Source organism: Lasioglossum baleicum, chromosome 12 (genome assembly GCF_051020765.1).
Source record: "Lasioglossum baleicum chromosome 12, iyLasBale1, whole genome shotgun sequence".
In the NCBI taxonomy this organism is placed as follows: Eukaryota; Metazoa; Arthropoda; class Insecta; order Hymenoptera; family Halictidae; genus Lasioglossum; species Lasioglossum baleicum.
In genome coordinates this window covers 10177910-10199957 of record NC_134940.1, presented here as the reverse complement: position 1 = coordinate 10199957, position 22048 = coordinate 10177910, and the positions used below count along the sequence as shown (strand labels likewise).

General features: G+C 42.4%; 5 protein-coding genes across 10 annotated transcripts in view; 2 read left to right on the top strand and 3 right to left on the bottom strand.

Moving 5' to 3' along the window:
- Window positions 1-4310: 4310 nt before the first annotated feature.
- LOC143213854 (translocon-associated protein subunit gamma) lies at window positions 4311-5311 on the bottom strand. Its single transcript, XM_076434144.1, has 4 exons — window positions 5177-5311; window positions 4885-5012; window positions 4721-4812; window positions 4311-4636 (listed from the first exon to the last, which is right to left on the bottom strand). The coding sequence occupies exons 1-4, from the start codon at window positions 5304-5306 to the stop codon at window positions 4438-4440; spliced, it is 549 nt and encodes a 182-aa protein (XP_076290259.1). The 5' UTR covers window positions 5307-5311; the 3' UTR covers window positions 4311-4437.
- A 162-nt stretch (window positions 5312-5473) lies between these two features.
- Window positions 5474-10247, top strand: LOC143213851 (uncharacterized). 3 transcript variants are annotated; one of them, XM_076434137.1, is made up of 6 exons: window positions 5474-7393; window positions 7460-7732; window positions 8328-8480; window positions 8548-8712; window positions 8782-9204; window positions 9748-10247. In XM_076434137.1, exons 1-6 carry the CDS (start codon window positions 6725-6727, stop codon window positions 10120-10122), a joined length of 2058 nt encoding a protein of 685 aa, XP_076290252.1. In that variant the 5' UTR covers window positions 5474-6724; the 3' UTR covers window positions 10123-10247. The 3 variants fall into 3 exon arrangements, with proteins under 3 accessions (XP_076290252.1, XP_076290251.1, XP_076290250.1); XM_076434136.1 differs by having other exon boundaries at window positions 5474-7732; window positions 8782-9171; XM_076434135.1 differs by having other exon boundaries at window positions 5474-7732.
- A 902-nt stretch (window positions 10248-11149) lies between these two features.
- Window positions 11150-11915, top strand: Pdf (Pigment-dispersing factor). 2 transcript variants are annotated; one of them, XM_076434349.1, is made up of 3 exons: window positions 11150-11308; window positions 11421-11575; window positions 11647-11915. In XM_076434349.1, the coding sequence occupies exons 2-3, from the start codon at window positions 11444-11446 to the stop codon at window positions 11767-11769; spliced, it is 255 nt and encodes an 84-aa protein (XP_076290464.1). In that variant the 5' UTR covers window positions 11150-11308; window positions 11421-11443; the 3' UTR covers window positions 11770-11915. The 2 variants fall into 2 exon arrangements, with proteins under 2 accessions (XP_076290464.1, XP_076290462.1); XM_076434347.1 differs by having other exon boundaries at window positions 11160-11308; window positions 11415-11575.
- On the bottom strand, window positions 11869-16263 carry Pitslre (cyclin dependent kinase 11B pitslre). 2 transcript variants are annotated; one of them, XM_076434346.1, is made up of 8 exons: window positions 16131-16263; window positions 15780-16043; window positions 15128-15491; window positions 13957-14643; window positions 13208-13851; window positions 12860-13124; window positions 12559-12789; window positions 11869-12477 (listed from the first exon to the last, which is right to left on the bottom strand). In XM_076434346.1, exons 2-8 carry the CDS (start codon window positions 15787-15789, stop codon window positions 12183-12185), a joined length of 2496 nt encoding a protein of 831 aa, XP_076290461.1. In that variant the 5' UTR covers window positions 15790-16043; window positions 16131-16263; the 3' UTR covers window positions 11869-12182. The 2 variants fall into 2 exon arrangements, with proteins under 2 accessions (XP_076290461.1, XP_076290460.1); XM_076434345.1 differs by having other exon boundaries at window positions 11901-12477; window positions 15128-15499.
- Window positions 16264-16834: 571 nt separating this feature from the next.
- The window catches only part of Lapsyn (Leucine-rich repeat activity-regulated protein at synapses), a 62525-nt gene continuing 57311 nt past the window's right edge, over window positions 16835-22048 (bottom strand). For both annotated transcript variants that reach the window (XM_076435911.1, XM_076435912.1), the window contains 3 exons: window positions 19888-20102; window positions 18933-19810; window positions 16835-18608 (listed from right to left, as the gene is read on the bottom strand). In XM_076435911.1, the coding sequence (XP_076292026.1) occupies window positions 18971-19810; window positions 19888-20102 (1055 nt within the window). In that variant the 3' untranslated portion in view covers window positions 16835-18608; window positions 18933-18970. The remainder of the gene's footprint in view (window positions 18609-18932; window positions 19811-19887; window positions 20103-22048) is intronic.

Here is a 22048-nt window from a genome sequence, read left to right as displayed (position 1 = left end):
TCCAGTAATTTGCAAATACTTAATTTTAACAACTAACCACCTGTTTGCTTGCTGCTAAAATCCCCTGGGGATCTCACGGAAATTTACTAAACGCTCCGGATATTAAACGATCGAGAGATAATTGCTGGTCTGACGGTATCAAGTTGATGCACCCTACATCTTCACTGGGATCCAAAGTAAGAATTTTAATGGCTTCTAAGAAACCACTGCCGTCGGTAGCAGGCTGTAAAGAAGCTGGAGATATTTTTGTGAAACCAGTGGGCACCGGACGTTTGGAGAAGACAGTGCAGTTCCTTGAGCCTACGGGAAACGTTTCATCATCCACAGACTACTTTGTACTCGAACCCCAAACGAACAGGATAATGAGAACCATTGAGGACCATTAAAAAGTTGCATTGATCGCGAGAATAATGCGGAGAAAACAGATTTCGCAATTCTTGAATTAGAACAGCGAGAGAAACAAAACGAGGTAGCATAACGACTGCCGCAAGAAGTAAATATCTCCGGGCGAAAGTGTTTCTTTTTAATTTTAGATGTCCGCGGCGCGGCGGGGCTGTCCCGTTGACTCGCGGATTTCTTGAATCGTTCATTGAATCAGCGGTGTCGCGTACGTCTTCTCGGGAACGATATCCCCCGAGACGGTTACGAAAATAGAGAATGAAAATTGTACAATCCGCGTAAGCGACAGTAAAGCGGAGAAACGATCGGGACTGTAGCTGGGGCAAGAGGTGGCGGTGCCAGGAACAAAAGAAACAATTTATGTCTATGCGCCGACTGGTCACTGGCCAGTGCCAGTAATTTAGGCGCACGCCTGATCTAGAACAGAATAAGTGGGTCTATAGCGGATCCTCGAGGGACGACCTCTTACGTCGATGATGATTAAATTCTAAGCTGTTCCAGCGCGTTCTCACTCTTCAAGAGACATTTTCTCATTTTACTTGAATTGTTCCTCATTGTCCCTCGGTGGCAAATTGGGATAGTGCTAAAAGATCGATGAAATAATAAGGAAAACAGTTATTTTTGATGTTTTTTTTTATTCAAATTGATGAGTTAACAATTTACATCTTACGTTTTTCAGTTATGTGTTTCGCATTAACGAAAAAAAGATCACAAAGTTTCGGACAATTCGACCTACAAACAGCAGAACAGTATAACTTATTTCGGGAAAACTGTCACATTGACACGAGGGACGGGGATTAAATTTATTCTTTAGAGGTGTAGTCTCTTTTTGTGGCGAGGCATTGAATTTCTTCGGAGGTACTGCAATTTATATAGGGTCTCAGCGCTGACTCCAAAGTACCATGTATTGGGTAAAGCCACACAGTCTTCTTTAAATTCTTTTTGTTCTTTAAATTGACCCTGATGAGACGTTGAAAAATCTTAGCCACTCTTTTCAGGGGCGCAACCCTTTTTTCAGAGGTTCTAAGATTTTTATAGGGAATGAGCACCGAGTCCAAGGTACCATTTATTGCATCAGACATTCCTGTTTTTAGTTTGTTCCTTAAATTAATACTGACGATGCACTAAACTGTCCTATCTTCACAAGGATTTCAACCCTCTCTTCGAAGATCCTGCAATTTTTGTAGACTCCGGACAGCGAGCGCAAACTGTCATCTATTGCATAAAACATGTTTGTTTAGATTGCTCCACAGATCAAGCCTGACGGATTAGATCTAAATGGTTGTTTCACATTTCAAACCCGAGAACCCCTAATTTCGAGTAGTTTACAAGATCACTTTCAAACTCCCCAATTGATGACAGGGATCAGACAGTCTGAGGGACCGAGTAATATTACTCAACCTACTTCATCAGCACTAATGTGTGACGTTCCTTTCAACGGTAGTCAAAACAGGTGAAAAGAATAATGGGGAATATGGATCTGCATCGATGGGCCCCGCCCGTCCTTTTCAATGTTCCTATCAGAAAACTCGTCAACACAGACAAATTGCCAAGATGACGAATCCTAACAAAGAATTGTAGGTGTCGGAGTGGATTGGTGCCAAAGTGTCAATAGTGTCTTTTCCGCAGTGAATAGTCGTCGTCTCGAACAACAGTAAACAAACATTTGCGATCACACCAATTATTCTCGCTTTTCATTGCCTACCGCAACCGAGGATTCCAAAAGTGAAATCGTTATTTATAAGATAATGGTCTAATTTAAGCATGCACATTTTCGGATTCTCATAGACGCATTTTATTTGCTATATCCTCTGGCTAAATTTGTTATGCTTGAAATGTTATGGGTAATATTATTTCACGGGTTGTTTCGCGAATATTAAAACGAGGGAATAATAAATTCTGCGAACTGGAACATTTCTTACAATAAAAATAGAAGAAGCAATCTTCATTTTTCTTGATGTACAGGATTACTTGTATTTTATATGTTCACTGACCTCGCAGATGCATAAAGATCTGTCTAGATCATCGGTATAAGATCAGAAATAGGGGATCGTATAATTGTTACGACTGTATAAATCGATGCTGAACCAACGGGAGACGAGAAACAGAGGGGCCAGATCACACGTTCGTGATATGTGATCCAGGATTACCGATGGTGCGAGTAACACGGTTATTATTGATGGAACACTGCCGGATAATAAAGTGGGTCGGCAACGCGAGAATCATCGTAGCTGTTCCGTCTGGAGAATGCGGATTAACACTTTTGGAGAAGTTCCAAAACGCACCGAGCCTAAGTGCCACGGTGTACGTCGAACGTTGTAAATTATTATTTATCGGCCATCTCGATCGTCCAGCCGGACATAAGATCCTCCGAACAGTTCTAAGAGATCGCCGGCCTCCAATTCGGAATCGGCTGAATATCTGCGTAATAATCGAAGAAATTCGTCAACATCACGAGGGCTAGATAAATCAAACCAGGAAGCTGATACGCCTCTGCCAAATGCACACTTATGATTGTGCCAATGCAAATTCCTTATAATATGGAAACTCGCGACACGGTTTTCCCTAACGCAGCTGTCCCGCCCCTTTCGTTGGTGATACTTGCAAAACTCGGCGACATCGCACGCGATCAAAATACAAGAGCGAATACCGAAATGATCGAATTTAATTGCATTTGAATCGGCGCAACACGTTTCCAGAAGATAGAGAATCTTTATACCAACATTTTCTTATAAACTTCAACATTTTGCGGATATAGTTTCGCATCTAATTTCTAAACTTGCAAGTATATGATTTAGTTATTCAACACTAGGTTTGCGAGACAGTGGTCTAACATTTTTAATTTACGATTATTGAGACTGATGAATTATTCAACAAAATTTGCTCGAGCATATATTATTCATCTTCTACTCCCGTTATAAACCCGGCGCTAAATAAGTCAGTAGTAAACAAAAAGTTACTATATATATATATATGTATATGTTCCTTCTTCGCCGAAACGAGGAATTTCATAAGGAATGAAGTTACTTTCGCCGAGGTATTTCGAACACAGTAAACAAGTTAGAGTGATTAATTATTGTTTATTGTAGTCCAAATGTAATCTAATTATATGTAGTTGCGATTCAACTAACATTTGTGATACAGACTATAATGCCCGAACATCGTATAAGTAAATGTTTGTAGTTTCACTGCCGCACAGGAATAGAATATACGATTTGGCGAGGGATTTTCCTTCGGCGGGCTATATGCTGGCAGGCCTCCAATTCAAACAAACAAATAAAGCATTAGAATGACCCACGTTGCGACGCTTATAATGGATTACAATCTATGATCCGTTATAACCCGTCATCCGCGGCAGGATCGCGCCTAATTGATTCATAGTAGAATCATCGGCTGCCCGATAAAGCGTAACTCACTGACGAAAACGGATGCAGGATGTCGCTAATGCAGCCGGTCGCCGATTGCCAGGAACATGGGTTTTCTGAACGCGGAATATTTGATAATAAGCGCGGCCCGTTAATTTCCCGCCGGATCTCGCTGGGCACCGTGACAGAACCGGTAAGTGTAACACGATTAATCATTTGTCGCTCGTTTATACAGAAAACAAGCACAATCGTGACTCAAATACAACACAAATTTCTTTTCCGACTCCTATTCAACTCTAAAACCACTGATCACCAAAACTGACCAATCTACGTTGCTATACAAAGACAAAATCCGGTAGTCCTAGTGTAACAGCGTTTCAAATACAACAAGGAATCGGGACCTAATGCATTCTTCAGGACAGGGTGACTAACTAGAAAGAAGCCAGAAACGATCTGCATTGCCGTTTAAGAATCTGGGACACGTATGTAAACGTTTGAATAAAAGTGCGAGTCCAAATTTTTGAGCGGCAACGATGTCGACCGAGATTACTATAAATAGAGAAAATTTTATTACTTGTAGGCATTCATTCATATCAAAAGATCAATTACAGAATCTCGCAAAACCACCTTACACAACAAATGATTGCAGTCACATATTCTCATATCGCGTGCATTACTGGGTACCAGTCGATAATAGCGCGAGCAACGCGCTCGTCGCGCCAACGGAGAATATGTAATTAACAGCTGGAGTGAATGTCTTCAGAACGTAAAATGAGGACACGATTACTAGGGCCAGGAACAGGGCATTATTGTAGAAGATTGAGAAAGTGGTTGCCTCGTAATCTGCCACTTCGTTCTTCTTCCACAGAATTCTGCAAAAATTGTTACTTGTTAGTATTCACTGAGAATACATAGTTCAAAAGTAATTTATACAGTTACTTAGAGAAACTGTGTACCTCTCATCCTTTTCTTTCTTGCTCATCTTCTTGTCTTCAGCCAATTTCCTGCTCATCTCCTTGGTCACGGCATCTTGTCTCTTCACTGCAATCTGTGAATCAAAGGCAATTCATTTCATGAATGATCGAAACCTGGTGCTAAAATCTAACCCCAATAATCTTACCTTATGTTTAAGAATGAATTTTGTATTTTTGTATGCAAGTGCGAGTGCATATGTGCTCGTTAACGTGACTAAAACGAAGGAAATTAGATTTGCGTAAATATCAATCAAATGGATCCTCCAGAACAGCCCTGAAACAAACAGAGAGGTTATCTTCAAAGAAACTGAATTCTTCTTGCAATAATTTGCTCGTCCGTCAAGTCATGATATAAACATGGACTGAATTTCATTGAAGATTTCGTTCAAATTATTTGAGCAACGGCAAATGTATATGTGTAAAGTTTTGTGTACTCACAGATGGGTATTGCGGAAACGATGAGTGCGTTGCCATAGAAAAGCGCCGACGATTTAGTGGAAACATTGCGAGAGAAGTCTTGAAGAAGCAGCTCCTCTTCTTTGGTAAATGCTTTCGATTTTCCCGACATTGTCCGCGCCGTTTTCACAGATATTTCGAGTCCTCTCTAAACAACAAGTTGTCACAAATCGTCCACGCGAATTGTAAACCTCGCTACTGATTTAGTACGCATGCGCAGCGATGGATAGTGTGGAGGCGCGTGTGGCGACGTGTCCGTAGAAACGTCACTTCGACGGTGTGTCGCCGTGTCGCCACAGATCAGGAAATCGCAGCGACGTCTATGTACTTGAAATACAACCAAGTCGCTACGTTTTCACTAATTTATTAATAAAATAATAACATTTCTATCAAACTTGTTCAATAATTATTATACCCCCAATTTATCATGCCACGAAAGTCTCTTTTCTCATGAAACAATTACAATATTCGTATTGAGAAGCTGCTAAGGATAGCGCAAATGGTTCTTGACGCTATGCCCATAAGAAATAATGCAAATAGCGGCAAGAATCATTTGCTCCTTCCAAACTCATCAATAGAACAGAAGATTCATGCCGCTTTTGCAATGAGATGTAATGCAAATTCCGGTATGAATCATTTGCTCCTTTCAAACGTCCGTACAGCGCCATTTCCCGTAGCGGTGAAACGCTCAAACTGTTAGCCAAATGTTAGCGACAGAGCTGTCAACGTGGTACCGCCACAGATAAGGCATGTTGATAGACTAATCACTAATCACTCGATGTATTTTTCTATCGCATTCGACGTTGTGTCACAAATATATTGCTAAAATTTCATTAAAAATAAGTAAAAAATAAAGATGTTTCATTATTGCACTGGTATTGTCTCACCGATACGCTATTTTTTGTCGCGCCTTCGGCCGCGTGATCCGTGTTTACATGCTGTCTTTTTCTACGTCGGGCGCGGTCGATGCGGCCACAAAAAATAGTATCCCTTCACTATAATAAATAATAATCCCTTATAAATAATCCCTTCACTATGGTTCATGGCTAAATACTTCTTAATGGAACCTTCAACAGAAGAAAATTTCTATGTTTTCTTTCGGTACAGCACAATTACTGAAAATCCTATTAATAGGCTTTCGGTAGGTAAAGTGTTAATATTCGAGACCCTTGCAATTCTCGTATACGTTGTACACACCGACATAGCGACGTTGCGTGTGCCACACATTCTCACTCGAGCGGAGTCTACTCCTTTCAACTGAAACAAGTCTGTCGGTGTCAAAACAAACACCTAAACGTTCGAACGATAGTTCTTCCGTGCAATGTCAACTGTATGTACATGTATATAGGAACGACAACCGTTCCTCACGGTAGTTTAAACGAGGAGTAACGGCAGTGGCGTGCGTTCTTCAGACTAAAGCGATTCGTTTATTTAAGAAGTGTTGCTCCGGAAAATGCTTTGCTCTTAAGTTGTGTTAACCGGCACTATGTTGTCAACTGCAGGCGCAATGTATACGAAAACCGAATTCGCATGGTAGCGTCGTGCTTCAAGAAAATCATGCCGAAACGGAAAAGTTATGGAAAATCTGGCCGGAGGCAAGGCCACCACAAAACACCACAGGAGACGTTGCTGCAGAGATCGTGTCCAACCGATGCGATCGATAGTAATGAAAATAACAGCACCCTGTTAACAAAGAGTGGGTCGCTCGAGCAATTTTTGGAGCAACGTTCCCCGGAATCGGTGCTCTTCGAATCTCAGGAGCTGGAACTGTTGTGCTACGATCAGCTGAGCACGGAGGTTACACCTAAGCGACGGCGGAAGACATCAGAATCATCGGACGAGGATGACGACCACCGTGACGATTCATCGAAGAAAAAAGTTGTCATACCCACGGAGACTAGCGACTGTCCATTGGACAGAACTTTGTCGTTGAACCAGGAGATAAAACTGGAGATGAACAAATGCGAGTCCTTGCAGGATGGTAAGTCCTTTCCGAACTTCTTTCTTGCGAATCAATTCGAAAACGAAACGAAGAGCGCCGAACACTTTGAAAAGTGGAGCAGTCAAGGGAGCTATAGCGCAAAGTACGAGATAGTAGACGAGAAGACTTCGCAGGATTCTAGCGGCAGTTTTTTCGTTGGCAATTGGAGCGAGTGCACCAGGATTCTTTCCAAGCTGAGAAAATTCAACAGCTTCAAGGTATGGACAAGCCAGGAATACATTGCAAGCTTTTTGACAGGACACACGCATATTTTAACATCACAGAGGAACTCTGAACGCACCAATAAGCGTCCTTTCGAAGATGTTGGCAAGGTAGATGACAAGGCGGCTGGAGTTAGGCTTCCTTCTCCTACGCCGTGCAATGTTTCGCCGCCTCCTGCCAAAAGATGTAGGACTATTTTACAGTTTGACAACGAGGATGAAGCTGAAGAAGAACAGAAAACGGTTGCCACTAGCACACCCGAATCCCTCGCGGCTTCTATCGTAGATTTACCTGTTGTGTCGGACTGCGGTAGCTGTAGTAGAAGTCTGCGCGATGTAAGTCCTTACACTTACACCGTGCGGGATGCGTCTTCTCCTATTCGATAGTCAAAAGCGCTAGATAAAACATCAATCTAGGCCGTAATCGCCTTGAAAAGTCCTATTTTCACGTTTACGAGGCGTAATTTGCATTATTCGGAAGCATAAAGCTGCGACAACTACTATCGCGAGATTACAAGAAGATTCCCGGGGCAAGACTTCTGTCCCCACTACGACTTCTTCCCCTTCTACGACGCTATGCCCCACGTTTCCGCCGCGGCCGGTCACGTGATGCGCTTCGTCTCTGTCTTTCATGTGTCGATACAGACGTAGAGAGGGTACTTTCCCCTCAATTCGTGCTCCCTCCCCTTATCAAGCACTGCTGCCAGTTTGCATTGACTAATGCAAATTACGCGTCGTCAACGTAAAAATAAGACTTCTGAAAGCGACTGCGGCCTAGTTTGATCTTTTCTGAAAAACCCCATCTTTGCATTATCGAGAAATGAGAAGACGAATCCCGCGTCTTTGCAACCCTGGAGACGAGACTACCCCCTTAAACTGGCGTGCTCTTTAATTGATAGATTTTTATTGAACAAACACGTTCCGCTTTCAGGCTGAAGCGGGCCTCGGGTACTGTCAGAAATGTACTCGTTCTAGCTGGAAAGAGAGTCGTCATCAATCGTTTATGTTCTCCAGTAACATTCTAGATAAGATTATAACCTTCTGCAACTGGTTGATGAAGACGCTAGCGAATGCTTTACAAAAAGTGAGTAACCTTGCTTAGGTTTCCTACATAGCTCAGCGCAATGGTAACTATCGGATAATCGTTCTAGAACTACGTTCGGTTCAAGCAAACGATCCTAAGGTCGTCTGTAAAGGAGAACGCGAAGGAACTCAAAGAGCTCGGTGAAGCTGTTGCTAATCTGCGCTCCGAGAACGGTCGAATAATTGATAAATTCTTGGAGAAGGTGCAGTACTTGACCGAAGAAATTAATCGCGTGAGTAAATAGTTTTATACGTGTGTATGTCAAAGATCTTCCAGGACGATTAAGGTAATCCGATTGCAGATGCGCGCGGCCAACGATGCTGCGTCCGCTGCCATGACTAAAGAGATTCGAAGAATCTTGGCTGATAACAACGAGACAATGATGCAGGAGCTGAAGACACTGCATGATACATTAGAGGATAAGAAGACACATTCTCCAAAAATGTCACCACCACTGGCATCGATTCTGATTCCATCTATGTCGTGTCCTCCTCCTCCACCGCCACCGCCTCCGCCTCCTCCACCACCTCCTCCTCCACCTCCGCCTCCTCCTCCAGTTCCATTATTCCAATCGTCGATATTACCGATCACACCGACCACTCCGATGAGAAGCATCAGTAGTACACCCTCGAGAAAGTGCTCGACGCCGTTGCGTAATAGGCCAGCTATAACCGTCGAGGATTTGCTGAAGGTGACCCTGAAAAAAGCACCGCAGAATATTAAGGTAAACCGCGAGGATCGGACCCACAGTACATAATTGGTCAATAAACTCAGCGTTTTCTCTTCAAGCTTCTGGGTCTCTTCTATCGCGATAGGGTACTTATACACTCCCGTCCATAAATCACCGGACACTTACTTATCTTCAACACAATGGTAATTAGAGAATACAAGCTTCCAGCATAATTTTATTGTTTTATAAACTAAATTTGAATGCAAAATTAAATCTTATACTATTTGGGATGATTATGCGGGATGATTATGGACACCTCCAGAAGCCAAATTGGAAAACAATGACCCCACTTGAATTTTAAAATTTAGAAAATATAGGATATTTTGGTAAGATTTTTGATTTACATGTTCTGTACATTAGAAACAATTAGTAAGCACCATTTGTACTTCATAATATAGGTTCTTTAATAACAAAAAACGTCTGCATCCAAATTTCAATAAGTGTCCCGTATGACTAATGGATGGGAGGTCTTCTAGCGTGTTGTTTCAACCTGTAACTATGTTGAAGAATGAGTAAAGGGAGACGTCTGTATTTCAGGAGAATAGAAAGAATACTGTAGCTGGACCAAGGGGACCAGTGATCTCGCTAGACATGTTACGAAGCGTTAAATTAAAATCTGCCAGGCGCAGAACAACCGAAATAACAAGATCCCCAAAAAGCCCTCGCATGAAGAGGACACGCACAGCATCAAGCTTGACCTTATCTCCAATCATGGCTGAAGCGGACCACAAACTGCATCGAATCCTGAAACAGGTGGATCTTAATAGACGGCCAAGGCGTTTGATGGGCACGGCAAATTTTCGCGAGACCAGTATCAGGAGGGAGAATTATTCGCTGAATTCGGACGCGAGAGATAACAGCTCTCAGGCTTTAACTTTGGATGATTTACTCTACACACAGCACAGTACGTGATACAAAGAAAACGCTTTGATCACGCGCAACTGTCTTTTTTACAGTCTGATTAATATTATTTTAGGATATAATGTATATGATATGTACTGATTATTGGAGACAATACAATAAAGATTTTAATAAAGTGACGTATAAAGAAAGAAAATAAGTCTTGAATCTAGTTGTTGATTTCATTGTAAACCTTGTATTACTTTATTTTAAATAAATGATTCAATTAAAAATAGTAATCGCTGCACGCATTATTAGAACAGATGATTCGTGCCGCTTTTGCCGTAAGATACAATGCAAATTCCGGCAAGAATCATTTGCTCCTTTCAAACGTCCGTACAGCGCCATTTCACATAGCGGCAAAACGCTCAAACTGGTAGCCAAACGTTATCAACAGAGCGGTGAATATCTTCAACAGTCGGTAACGTACCTATCGATAACATTTTGAACGTTTTGCCGCTACGTGAAATGGCGTTGTACGGACGTTTGAAATGAGCAAATGATTCTTGCCGGAATTTACATTGTGTCTTATAGGAAAAGCGGTAAAGATCATTCACAATGAAGGAATGTGATAAATAAACAACTAGAAATGTGAAACAATTAAGTTTATTCATTAACCGACTATTTGATTCAATGGTTTATTAAAAAATTGGTTTTTCCTGTCTACTTTAGAATGATTTCACTTCCTATCAAGATAAAAAACATTGTACAAATACTTTTTTCTACTGTCTACAGTCTCCTGTAATATATCAATAATAATGATATAATTTATGTTTAGCTACAGTAAATATACTGTTCTAATAATATTTTTTCATACAGTATATTATGAATACCATAATATGAATCTAATTCAAGGAATTCCTAAATGACTGAAGGTACTGAAGACGAAGATGTCTAACGAATGTCATATGAAAAAAGAATAAGGAAAAGTTACAAAGAAATCATGGGGAGTCTGTCATTCGCACAACGTGCATTTACGTAATTTAAGAAACAAGAAGGATCTAAGAGATGATTTTCTCCGAATTTTCCCGAAGGGAGAACTAAATCTGTCGCAAACAGATACATCTGTCACCGACAGATTTCATCCCCCACGGGCTCGGCTGCATATAAAAGTATCGCGTCTTGGATGCAGTTAGCACACAGTGAGTTAAGCGTCCAACAGAAGCATTCGCAGTAGTTCTTTGGCTGAGAACAACAGGTAATTACATTACTTTTTGTCTGTAAACGGCTGCAAAACTTCAAACATTTTATTGTCCACGATTATAACTTGAAACGATTCAATTATTCATCGTTACGATTAAAAGTTGTAGGCACGGTGTATTAAGATACCACAATGGCTTCAATGAAAGGCATAATCATCCTGTTCGTTATGTTGGGAGTGTTACACGAGACGATGGGGATTGGATCACTCGAGGACACGGAGAAAAATTTTTTCGGGCTGAATTATCCATACGGCGGAGGACTGGTAAAAATGAATATAAAATGGTATAACATATCCGTAAAATGAAACAACTTTCTGTACAATGATATTCGCAGGACGATTTTCAACTCATGAGGCTTCAACTGGTTCCCCAACGTTTCTTTCACCCTAAACGCAACTCCGAACTGATTAACTCATTGCTGGCTCTACCGAAAAATGTGAACAACGCTGGAAAATGAGATACCGCGGAACCATCCCGGAAATCGTATTACGATCGCTTAGTATTATGTTGTACCAACCCATAGTTCATGAAACTTTATCTTGTACATTCTAAAGAAATTTCTGAACCTGCTAATGTATTAGACTTAATAAATGTAAAAATATACATGGCTGTTTATTTCTCCTCGATCTTCCTATATACCGATCACGACACTCAAACAAAAGGAAACATTTTTCAATAGTGATATCTGGTGATGCTTGGAAGAATTTCAACACACAATTTTAGCGTATGTTCTTTAATACTTTGTATGTACCTATTTTCGTTCAATATTTATAGCTAGTATGTGAAACTGCACGTTTCCATTTTAGTATACAATACTTAATTTATAGTAAAAAAGTTTCTTGGAGTTTCCCTCGCAGAAATTGTGGAGAATTAAAACTTTAAATGGAAACCGCCGCCGACGGGCGGTTGTCGTCCACCTTCTGTCAAACCCATGTGGAAACCGGAATTACTTAGATCAGCTTCATCGCCGTCGCCTAGTTGTTTATACTCTTTACCACCGCTTGGTGGTTTGGGGGAGGCATTCGCTGTCCTGATACCAAGTTCTGACTTGGCTGGCCACGTGGGGAACATTTGTGGGTCAATTGGTAGAGGAGCTTCTGTAAAATAGCCATGTTTCAACGCGTCCTCCGCTGTTATTCGTTGCTGAGGATCGTACGTCAAAAACCTGAAAATATATTTTCAATTTGTAAGTATTGCGGAACGGATATATTCAAACTTAAACCATAAATGATTTAAAAAGACTCACTTATTTAAGAGCTCGATACCCAAATCCGACAAAGACAAACTAAAACGCTGTCTCAAATTGTTTACAGGATAATGAGCGAATGGAATCTTCTGCACCATTGGCAGTTTACTGTATCCTGGCCATATTCGATCATTCGGCGTGCCTAGCTCCTTAAATATCCTATTTAACTGATCGACCTCCGATTTGCCTGGAAATAGTGCTTCCATTCTTAGTAATTCCGCAAAGATGCAACTGGAAAGAAAATATTATTTTTTATCGATACGATATAAAAATTCATACTGGTCGGTTTCTGTATACTTACCCCACAGACCACATATCCACAGGTGTACTATACTCTTTCCCGCTCAATAGTAGCTCAGGAGCTCTATACCAAAGCGTTACAACAATCGGAGTGTATTGTCTCAATGGTGAACCGTATTCTCGGGCTAAGCCAAAATCGCCAACCTTCAAGATACCTCGATGACTCAATAATAAATTCGACGTCTTCAGATCTCTGTGGAGGATCCAATTGTCGTGCAAGTGCGCGACTGCTCTTAGTAATTGTTGCATAAGGCACTTGACTTCACCTAGAAATAATGGAAAATATTTTCAATGTTCTATTCCCAACGTAAAATGTTTTAATACTAATACATTATTAAATCAGACAAACCTGGTATGAACACCTGTTTCTTCTGCTTCATCGTTTCCATCAGCGATTTGAGATCATGCTCCACATAATCCATTACTATAAAGATTTTATCCATGTTGCTGCCGACGACTATTTCCCGAACAGTTACTATATTCGGATGCTGCGCTTTCAACAGAGTATTAATCTCCCTAAGACTTGTGATTGGGAAACCTTCCTTCTCTTTCTCCATCTTCAATCGCTTCAGAGCAACGATTTCATCTGTACGCTTGTCACGAGCTCTGTAAACCACACCATAGGTGCCTTCTTCGATACGATTTAGACATTGGAACTCTTCTACGCTTCTGCAACCTTGAATCGCTGGCAAGTATGGAGGCAACTCGGGTTCCTCTTCTTTCTTTTCCTCTTCCTCCACGTTCTTGGGTGCACCGTTTGAATCGACATGTCCTGGCGATTCTCCATCGGAATGATCAGACTTGGCTAATCGATCTACGGACAACGGACTCGGATTATTGTAGTCAGAACCATCATTCGAGTCCGCGTTCGAGCCCTTATTCGAATCGTTGGATTCATCGTCGTCCTCGCTGCTAGACTCGGATGAATCGGATGAATGTCTATCCGATGACCTCTCACGTATACTCCTTTGACCGTCGGACGAATGTCTGGATCTGCAATAGAAATATCTCAATTAGATGCTACGTTTGGCGTAATTAAAAAAACAAAAACCGCCTGGGTCGCGGATGAAGGATTAATTTACGAAATAAATAACTTACTCCACCGACTTAGAACGAACTTCGTCGGAATGAATGGGACTAGCGCTCTCGTCAGACAATTCAACGATGGAGGGATCCTGATTGTTGTCGGGACTCAGAGGTCGTTTCTCTCCTCTCTTCATTCGTCGCGCTTCCAGCTCCATCCTAGAGACCTCCTTTCTCCTAGCCATTTCCCTATCGGCTTCCAAGAGTCTCTCCTTTCTGAGCTCTTGCTCGGTCATCTCCTTAGGATCTTTAGGCGGTATTGGCATCTCGTTCATCTCCATCTCGTCGGGCTCCTCGGAAACGATCTCCATCGCCTCGCGCAGCTGTTTCTCTCTGTGCTCTTTCTCCCGTTCCGCTTTCTCTCTGTCTCTGTCTCGAAGACGGTCGTGTTTGTGGGACCTCTTGTGACGTTTCTCACTTCTCTCCGCCCGCTCGATCAGCTCCGTTTCCGAATATTGTTCTTCCATCACTCTCATATGTCTGTGGTCCTCCATGCGGATTTCACGACGCTCCCTAACATCGTCCGTGATAGAACGAATGTCGCGACGTGTATCTCTTATGTCTTCTATTCGTATCTCCCTTCGTTCGCGAGAATCACGCAATTCGCGGGAGTCGTCTATGCGAATTTCGCGGCGAGTGTCTCCTTTGTAGTCACGAATGTCTCTGGAATCCTCTCGCCTCTCTCTTCTTTTGTCCAGCAATCTGTAAATTGTGTTGATAAATATGTAGGGTCTAGTCGAGGAAATTCGAAATCCTTACAAGGTAACTAAGCGTGCAAACGACTTGACATGATTTATGGTGTACGTGACTAGAGAAAGCTATTTTTCAGAGAATTGTTTAGTTTTGGGGTCTGGCATGATTTTAGTTTTCGTTAGTCACAGTCTCTGGTAAGTAAGGTCTAGAGGAAACCAGCGTTATTTGGTAGGAATTTTCCCTTACATTAAAAAGGACAAGGACAAAGTAGAGGAAAACGATGACGGGTCAGTTCAGAGTTAGTCGAGTCCAAGTTCAGTACGCATAGTCCGTAGTCCATAGTCTGGTATGCTAGTTAAGGTCGGTTGAAAATAAAGTCCTTACACAACCAAATACTTATGTGGTTTGTGAAAAGGCTTATGATGTTTCAGTTAAGTTTAAATTCATCGACTCAAGATTATTTCCAAGATAAAGAAAGGAAGAAAGTTTATACCTTTCTCGTAAATCCTCTAACACACGATCGCCTGTGCTCCTCTCTTTCCTGTCGTGTCTTGATTCCCTTTCCCTATGACTCTCTAATCTCTCGAGCCTATCTATACGTTCCCTGTCTCTCTTGGAACCATCAGAGCGATCCGATCTCTCTAACAGGTCTACACCGTGCCTACGATGTCTATGTTTGTCTCTATGTCTATCTTCCCCACGATCATGGTGTCTAGATTTTCGTTCTTTCTCTTCTCTACGATCCCTTCTATCCCCGTGTTTGTCTCTCCTCCTGGAGGAGTTAGATTTGTGATGCCGGACAATAGCCTGCGGCGGTTTTATATCCAAAGAATCTGCTGTGTCCCCACCATCCTCCTCTGAAAAACTTCAAGTATACTTTTCTCAAAATCACAGAGATCACACGCACAATAGAAATAACATAGTTACAAGCGAAAATAAACGTAAACAATTCACAACACAGCTGGTGCCAAACAAAGATGTAATAAAAACATTACGATCATAACATTGCAGAAATGATATAAGGGTATATACAATAAGATCACGAACGGTAATATATACTAAAAGCTTCGTTAGAGTTAGAAATCGTATGACAGTTTGTTAATTCAACATCAAGATGCAGATTAGGTGAGAAAATCGAGCATTACCTAAAGTCATCCATGTCTTTCGAAGGACTTTTCTTTATCTCTCCATCTTCACTTTGGTTATCCAGATCCATGTTGAGGAGCTGAGCAGACTTGACCTTGACGGAGTTGATCGTCACGTTGTAGTTGTGCGAACGGTCAGTAGACGAAGCTGATTAGTAAGATTTTCGACAGATAGGTGGTGTGGACCTAATTTTTTTGTGACGAGTTATCTTCTTACATCCTCGAAAATAAATTACACATTTGTAATCCGATCGAATTCGATCACTGTAATCGTAAGAGTGTTATCATTAATAAACGTTTTCGCTAAGATTATATCTATATTTTTAATCGTTAATCTACGAGATAACAAACCAAAAAAATTAATTCAAAGCATCACGTTTCACTCATTCTTCAATAACTTTTCCTTTCGCAGACTGAGAACAGCCATTGGTAAACTCAGTTGTCCAATCATCACTATCTAGTTACTATCTCGATCAATCTGGAGAGTTGCGATCTCAATTTATCACTCTAAATATATTCTAAATATATTTAGGAATACATTCTAAAATTGGCTCAAATTTGTATCCCCAAAATTATAGAAATATTCAAATATCACTCTTTATTCTTGCGCAAATAATCCTTGCCGTTTTTGCCATAAGGTACAATGCTAATTCCGGCAAGAATTATTTGCTCTTTGCAAACGTCTGTACAGCGCCACTTCACGTAGCGGCAAACCGCGCAATCTGGTAGTCAAATGTTACCGACAGATAACAATTACCGACTCCTGAATAGAACTTCGAGATTTTGCCACATGAGGCGCCACTGTCATACCATGTTGATTGCTCTGTCGGTAACGTTTGGTTAACAGTTTGAGCGTTTTGCCGCTACATGAAATGGCGCTGTACGGACGTTTAAAAGGAGAAAATAATTCTTGCCGGAATTAGCATTGTATCTTACACCAAAAGCGGCACGAATCATCTGTTCTAGTAATGCGTGTGCAGCGATTACTATTTTTAATTTAATTATCTATTTAAAATAAAGTAGTACAAGGTTTTCAATGAAATCAACAACTACTAGATTTAAGATTTATTTCATGGAATCCATCAAACTTTCGGTAACATCTTTTGTACAATGCATATAGGTCCGTTTCGTAAACCCTACGAGAGGAAAATTAATTAAATACGTGCTACAACACAGCTTTAAGTACAATCGCGGGCACTTGCATACGAAGAAACTTTATTCGAACGTTTATTCTATTCAATACCACGTACATATATTCTTGCTCCTGCCTCATGCGACGAACCTGCTTACTTATTAATTTTAAAAATGGTAACGATGGAATGTTCGTGTATAAGTCGCTACGTTAAATTACAATGAAATGCGATAGTATTAAAAACTATTGTCTGGATGGTTATCTTTATAAATTTTAAGTTCCATCGAGACATTAAAGTGTTTCAAAAGACGACAGCGATTGGCAGTACTGGAGGAGAATCGAAGGCGCAGGGAGCATTCGATTATACCTGGTTTCAAATGTAGATTTCTTCGTACGGTGCGCGCACTTAACAAAAATTCACAGAACCTCACTGCAAAATATGATGTAAGCGAGTAGCTCGGTTTAGAACGATACAAATAATTTACCTCAAACACAAAGAATATACATATATTCATTTTTTGTTTCGTTGAAAAATACATGGTAGAAATGAATATAATCGTTCATGTAGGGCCTCAATTTTATTCATTAGCCCTCAATTTTTACCAAGAACAAACAAACAATTAGTGTCGTTTAGCTATTGCTTAGCTAATAATTTTGTCTCTTGACGCGAAATAAAAATGGATCTACGAAGTTGCTATACCGAGCTGCCCCCTCAAACAAAATTAATCTTATTTGGCACCTTAGTAGAGAAAAGTAGACCGTAGAACCCCGGCCTTGTAAAAACATCTCGATAAATTCGGTTCGGACAAAGGTGTCGCGTAAAAAACGAACCAAGAGTTACAACAATGCAGAGCTCTCCGACGTTCAATATAAATAAATAGTATATAATAATACATACATATAGATATATACGTATACATTCATACACATATAAGAGTATATATCTACAACACGGTTCCGTTACGGTAAAAAGAGTGGAATATGAAACCCGTTTCGCTCGCGATGAAAATTAGATTGGATCGAAATTCGCGGGGACTCGGCGGCTGCTCGATCGAATGTCATTTATCGTTTCCGGTTTCGCAGATTCGCGCGCAAAAAAAAATACGCGCTCGCCGAGTGAACGTGCGAAACGCGACGCTAATACTCGCCGATCTGACGACTCTAATTGCAATTAAACGCGGCCGCGTTACAATTTCCCAGCGGTAAACTCGCGTGTAATTGCAATTGCAGGGCCCGACTGACTCCGTCGAACGAGATTTTTTCTATGACACGAGGAAAAAATGGTGATTTTTTATATTTTTTGTTCGCGTTCACCCTGTGAGGATACGTCGAGCGTGTCGAGGCACGTAGAAACGGCGATCGAATCGATATTAAACGGTACAATTTTCGAGTAACCATTCAAAAGAATCTGAGGACCACGACCGACGATGTCCGAGCGAGTATCGACCACCGGAAAGAGCTGCTTACGGCCAGGACCAACGATTGAGTCCACGAAATCGCCGCTTAAGCTGCCCCGCAATCGCAATCCACGGGCACGATAGTCATTTTCAATTTATCTCAAAGCTTAACCGCATCTCTATTTTCTTCATTTCGCCCCTCCACTGCCATCCACCCTCTTCTTTCTCGTAAATGCATTCGGATGTCTTCAGGAAACTCCCTGGAAACAAACTCGCTGGAAAAGGGCCCTCTCTTTGCACCTGCAATAAAAGAAATACCAGATCTTATACCATAGGTTCTTAAACTGTGATCCGCGGAACCCTGGAGATCTGCGTAGCCTTTACCGGGGGTCCGCGAAACAATTTTGACATTAACAATATTTATTATAACGTAGTGCCTATGAGGTTATTGGGCCAGAAATTAAGTCTCAAGAACGACGTAAAATGCCTAGGGTTGGGATGGGGTCCGCAAAAAAATGTTGTTCAAGAGGTGGGCCTCGGACTACATAAGTTTAAGAACCCCTGTCTTATTGTTAGACCTTTGCAATTTCTGTAGTTTCGATATAACAGGACGAAGGCTGGTACCTGACGATTCTCAGTGGCTCGCTGGATCCTGTCGCCGCTCAGGTGTTCTCCGGCTGGTTCAGGTTGCTGTTCAATAGCTCGGTGTTCGCGTTGTTCGCGTTCAGTCTCTGTTGCTCCTTCAGCTTCTTCTTCCTGCGCTTGTTCCGCTTGTGGACGCACGTGAGCCCGACGAAGAGGCTAAGAAGAAAGCCTCCGATGCAACAGGCGACGAGGATCCAAATATTCCTGACCTTCTCCGTTTGGATTCGGAGCCGCTCGATCTCCGTGCACCGATCGTACAGCTCGATGGTCCTGTTGCTGAAGACTGGGTCAGGAGGGCAGTCTCGTTTCAGCTCTTCGGAGCAGTTGAAAGCCGGTTTCACGTAGATGTTGCGCGCTTTGAACCAGTGGTTCAGCGTCTGGCATTGGCAAGCTGTCGCGTTGAACTTGATCGGGTTCTTGGTTAAATCGAGGGTCTTCAGGAAGCAAAACGGAGCCAGGTCTTCGGGCGTGACCGATTGGATCGAGTTGGAAGAGACGTTCAGTGTGTCCAAGGTAGGCACCAGGCCCAGCTGCGGAATCCTCGTCAGTCTGTTGACCGACAGCTGCAGATAGCTCAACGGGGATATCACCTTTATGTGTGTGAACTTGTCGTCCTGCAGGTCGTTCTTGCCCAAGTACATCCTCCGCAGGTAGGGGAGCTGGAACATGTTGCGCGGCAGGTTGTCACAGCCGTTCTGAGTCAGATCCAGCACCTCCAGGTAGTGCAGGTTGTTGAACGCGTCCTCGTGAATGGACCGGATGAAGTTGTCGCCTAGGTAGACGAACACTAGGTTCTTGTACGGGGCCAGGCTGTCGTTCGTCAGTTCTCGGATCCTGTTCCCCGATATGTCCAGTATCTAGAATTTAGAAATTTTTTAGAAAAAAGGGGCGCTTATCGAGGGCTGGCTTTAGAAGGCTAGTTTTAGCAGCGTACCTGAATGTCAGTCTTCAAGTTCCCAGGCACATGCGGCAAGCTGAGGTTGGCGCATCGCGCCTGGAACATTGTGTAGGTCCTGCCGTATCTGCAGGTCTTGGAGGGTATGTCCTGCTGCAGGACAAGGGTGGAAGCGGCTGAGCCCAGCAGGAAGGTGCCGAGCATGGTGGTGACCACGAATCCCATGAACGCGTTGACCAATCCCAGACCCATGTCTGTAACAGAGATGAGCAGATTTCCAGTTGAAATCGACGGTCAGGACGCGTTTCGGGCGGTTTACGATGGCATCTCGGGAATCGGCGAGTTCTCGAAGCCCACGGGCAACGTCACGGCGATCTATCGATCGTTGAGGAGCTGTCGGAAGCTTCCGTTCGGAACCGAAACGCGAACATTCTCTCGTGAGAGTTTTCATGATCGTTCACTGTTACACGATCTTCGGGGTGAGAAAAAGAGAGGGGGAGAGAGAGCGGATTGTTCGTAAAAGAAATCGTGAAAGTTGAAGATGGCCAGCGGGTCTTCGATGCATTATTTCGCGTTAGCCCCGGTTCCCGACCTTGTTCCGAACGGGAACAATGACGGGAGAATTTCTGAGAGGCATTCTCGATGCAGTCTCCGAGGGAGGAACGCGAGCGGATACCTCGCGTGAATTTTTTAACGGCTTGGAATACCTATCGCTCGTCCATGGGACTTGGGTTACCGCTATTCCCGGCGAAACTGCGATCCTATAACACCGGCGCCGATGAAATATTAGGAAGTTTGTTTTAATACGGAACGAGCACGCCCCCCCCCCGCCTTCCACCTCGATCGCTTCTCGTTCGAATCTCACGTTCGCACAATTTTATCTTGCCAACAAATTTGATTATCAGGCGCCCGCGGGAAAAATTTCCAATGAAAATCGTTAGCGTAACCGCCCGGGGAAATATTTGCGCCGATATTAAAAACGGAACATGTCGTTGAACGTGCGGGAACCAGATGGAATGGAATAGCTGACTGCATCTGAAAGGAGAATTAATAAAATCGAAAATTCTTCTTCATTTACGAGGTATCTGAATTCTATCGTGTTGTTGGTGCAGTTCAACGCTTTGATTTAATTTAGGCCCTCGGGAGCTTGAAAATTCCTGCTGGAACAGAATCTAATATCGGTGCCAATAATATCGAACAGGTTAACAATAACCCGATAACATTGGGTTCAGCTACCTTTAGGATTTGCCGTTTTTTCCTTCAAACGCAAATACATTTATCATAAAGCACGATCTTCCACCTTCAATTTGAGCCATGAAAGATCGTAGAAGAAAACATTGAATTCCTACAAAAATTCGAGAAATCGGAACAGTTTGTGACGTATTCAAAAAATATATACTGACGTTTCAGCGAGAATGTGGAGATAATGTAGCCACAGTCTAAGCTCCGCTCGCGGTTCAGGCAATAATTGGGTTCGGTTGGCGTTTGTTTGATCAACACTTCAATCCGCGCAGACTGGCGTGTTCCAGCTTGGTCCACGAAGTATTCGTTCGCGCGAAGAAATTAGTTTACCAGACACCGGTGGGACCACGGCGAGACCACGGTGTTCCTCGAGTCAGCAAGTTTCGAAAGAAGACACCAAGACCCCGGTGTTTATTGTGCCAAGCCTCTGATGAACTGCAGAGGCAGCGGCGCAGAATTTCGAGCTAACTTTATTCCCACGACCAGGCTCGGTTCGATAAATTTTCGTTCGGACACTGTGTTTTCCCAATTAACTCGGTTCCTGCGAGCCTCCGCTGATAAATAATACCGTTAAAATAATAACACAGGTTCGATAACATTTGCTTCCGACCGATTTGCTCAGCATGCAAGTTCCACAGGCACGCTGCTCTTTTGACCAGGACCTTTGTAACAGGGTTCAACGTTCGAGGAAAAAATCAAACGGAACCGAGCTCAGGGAATACAGTTGCGAAGAGATCTCTCGTCAAGTTAGTTATTAAAAGGACTGCACTGTTGCTGCAGGATTTCATCCCCTTCGGCGACGCACCGGGTTGATTCGGGCCGGGTTGAGTCCGCCGAACTTTTCCAATGAGGAAAATATTCGAAAATTGATACTGTTACTAAAATCTATATAAAATACTCGCTATTTATACGAAATATCCCTGCGTATATAGTTTTGCAGACTGGTCTACCGTGCACG

Coding starts and splice junctions, on each gene's coding strand:
- LOC143213854 (XM_076434144.1), bottom strand. CDS start 5,306: ATGTCGGGAAAATCGAAAGCATTTACCAAAGAAGAGGAGCTGCTTCTT. Junction 5,013..5,176: donor CGTTTCCGCAATACCCATCT/GTGAGTACACAA, acceptor TGTTTGTTTCAG/GGCTGTTCTGGAGGATCCAT. Junction 4,637..4,720: donor AAGAAAGAAAAGGATGAGAG/GTACACAGTTTC, acceptor CAATTTTTGCAG/AATTCTGTGGAAGAAGAACG.
- LOC143213851 (XM_076434135.1), top strand. CDS start 6,725: ATGGTAGCGTCGTGCTTCAAGAAAATCATGCCGAAACGGAAAAGTTAT. Junction 7,733..8,327: donor GTAGTAGAAGTCTGCGCGAT/GTAAGTCCTTAC, acceptor TTCCGCTTTCAG/GCTGAAGCGGGCCTCGGGTA. Junction 9,205..9,747: donor AAGCACCGCAGAATATTAAG/GTAAACCGCGAG, acceptor TCTGTATTTCAG/GAGAATAGAAAGAATACTGT.
- Pdf (XM_076434349.1), top strand. CDS start 11,444: ATGGCTTCAATGAAAGGCATAATCATCCTGTTCGTTATGTTGGGAGTG. Junction 11,576..11,646: donor ATCCATACGGCGGAGGACTG/GTAAAAATGAAT, acceptor TGATATTCGCAG/GACGATTTTCAACTCATGAG.
- Pitslre (XM_076434345.1), bottom strand. CDS start 15,850: ATGGATCTGGATAACCAAAGTGAAGATGGAGAGATAAAGAAAAGTCCT. Junction 15,500..15,779: donor AAAGACATGGATGACTTTAG/GTAATGCTCGAT, acceptor GTATACTTGAAG/TTTTTCAGAGGAGGATGGTG. Junction 13,852..13,956: donor GTTCGTTCTAAGTCGGTGGA/GTAAGTTATTTA, acceptor TTTCTATTGCAG/ATCCAGACATTCGTCCGACG.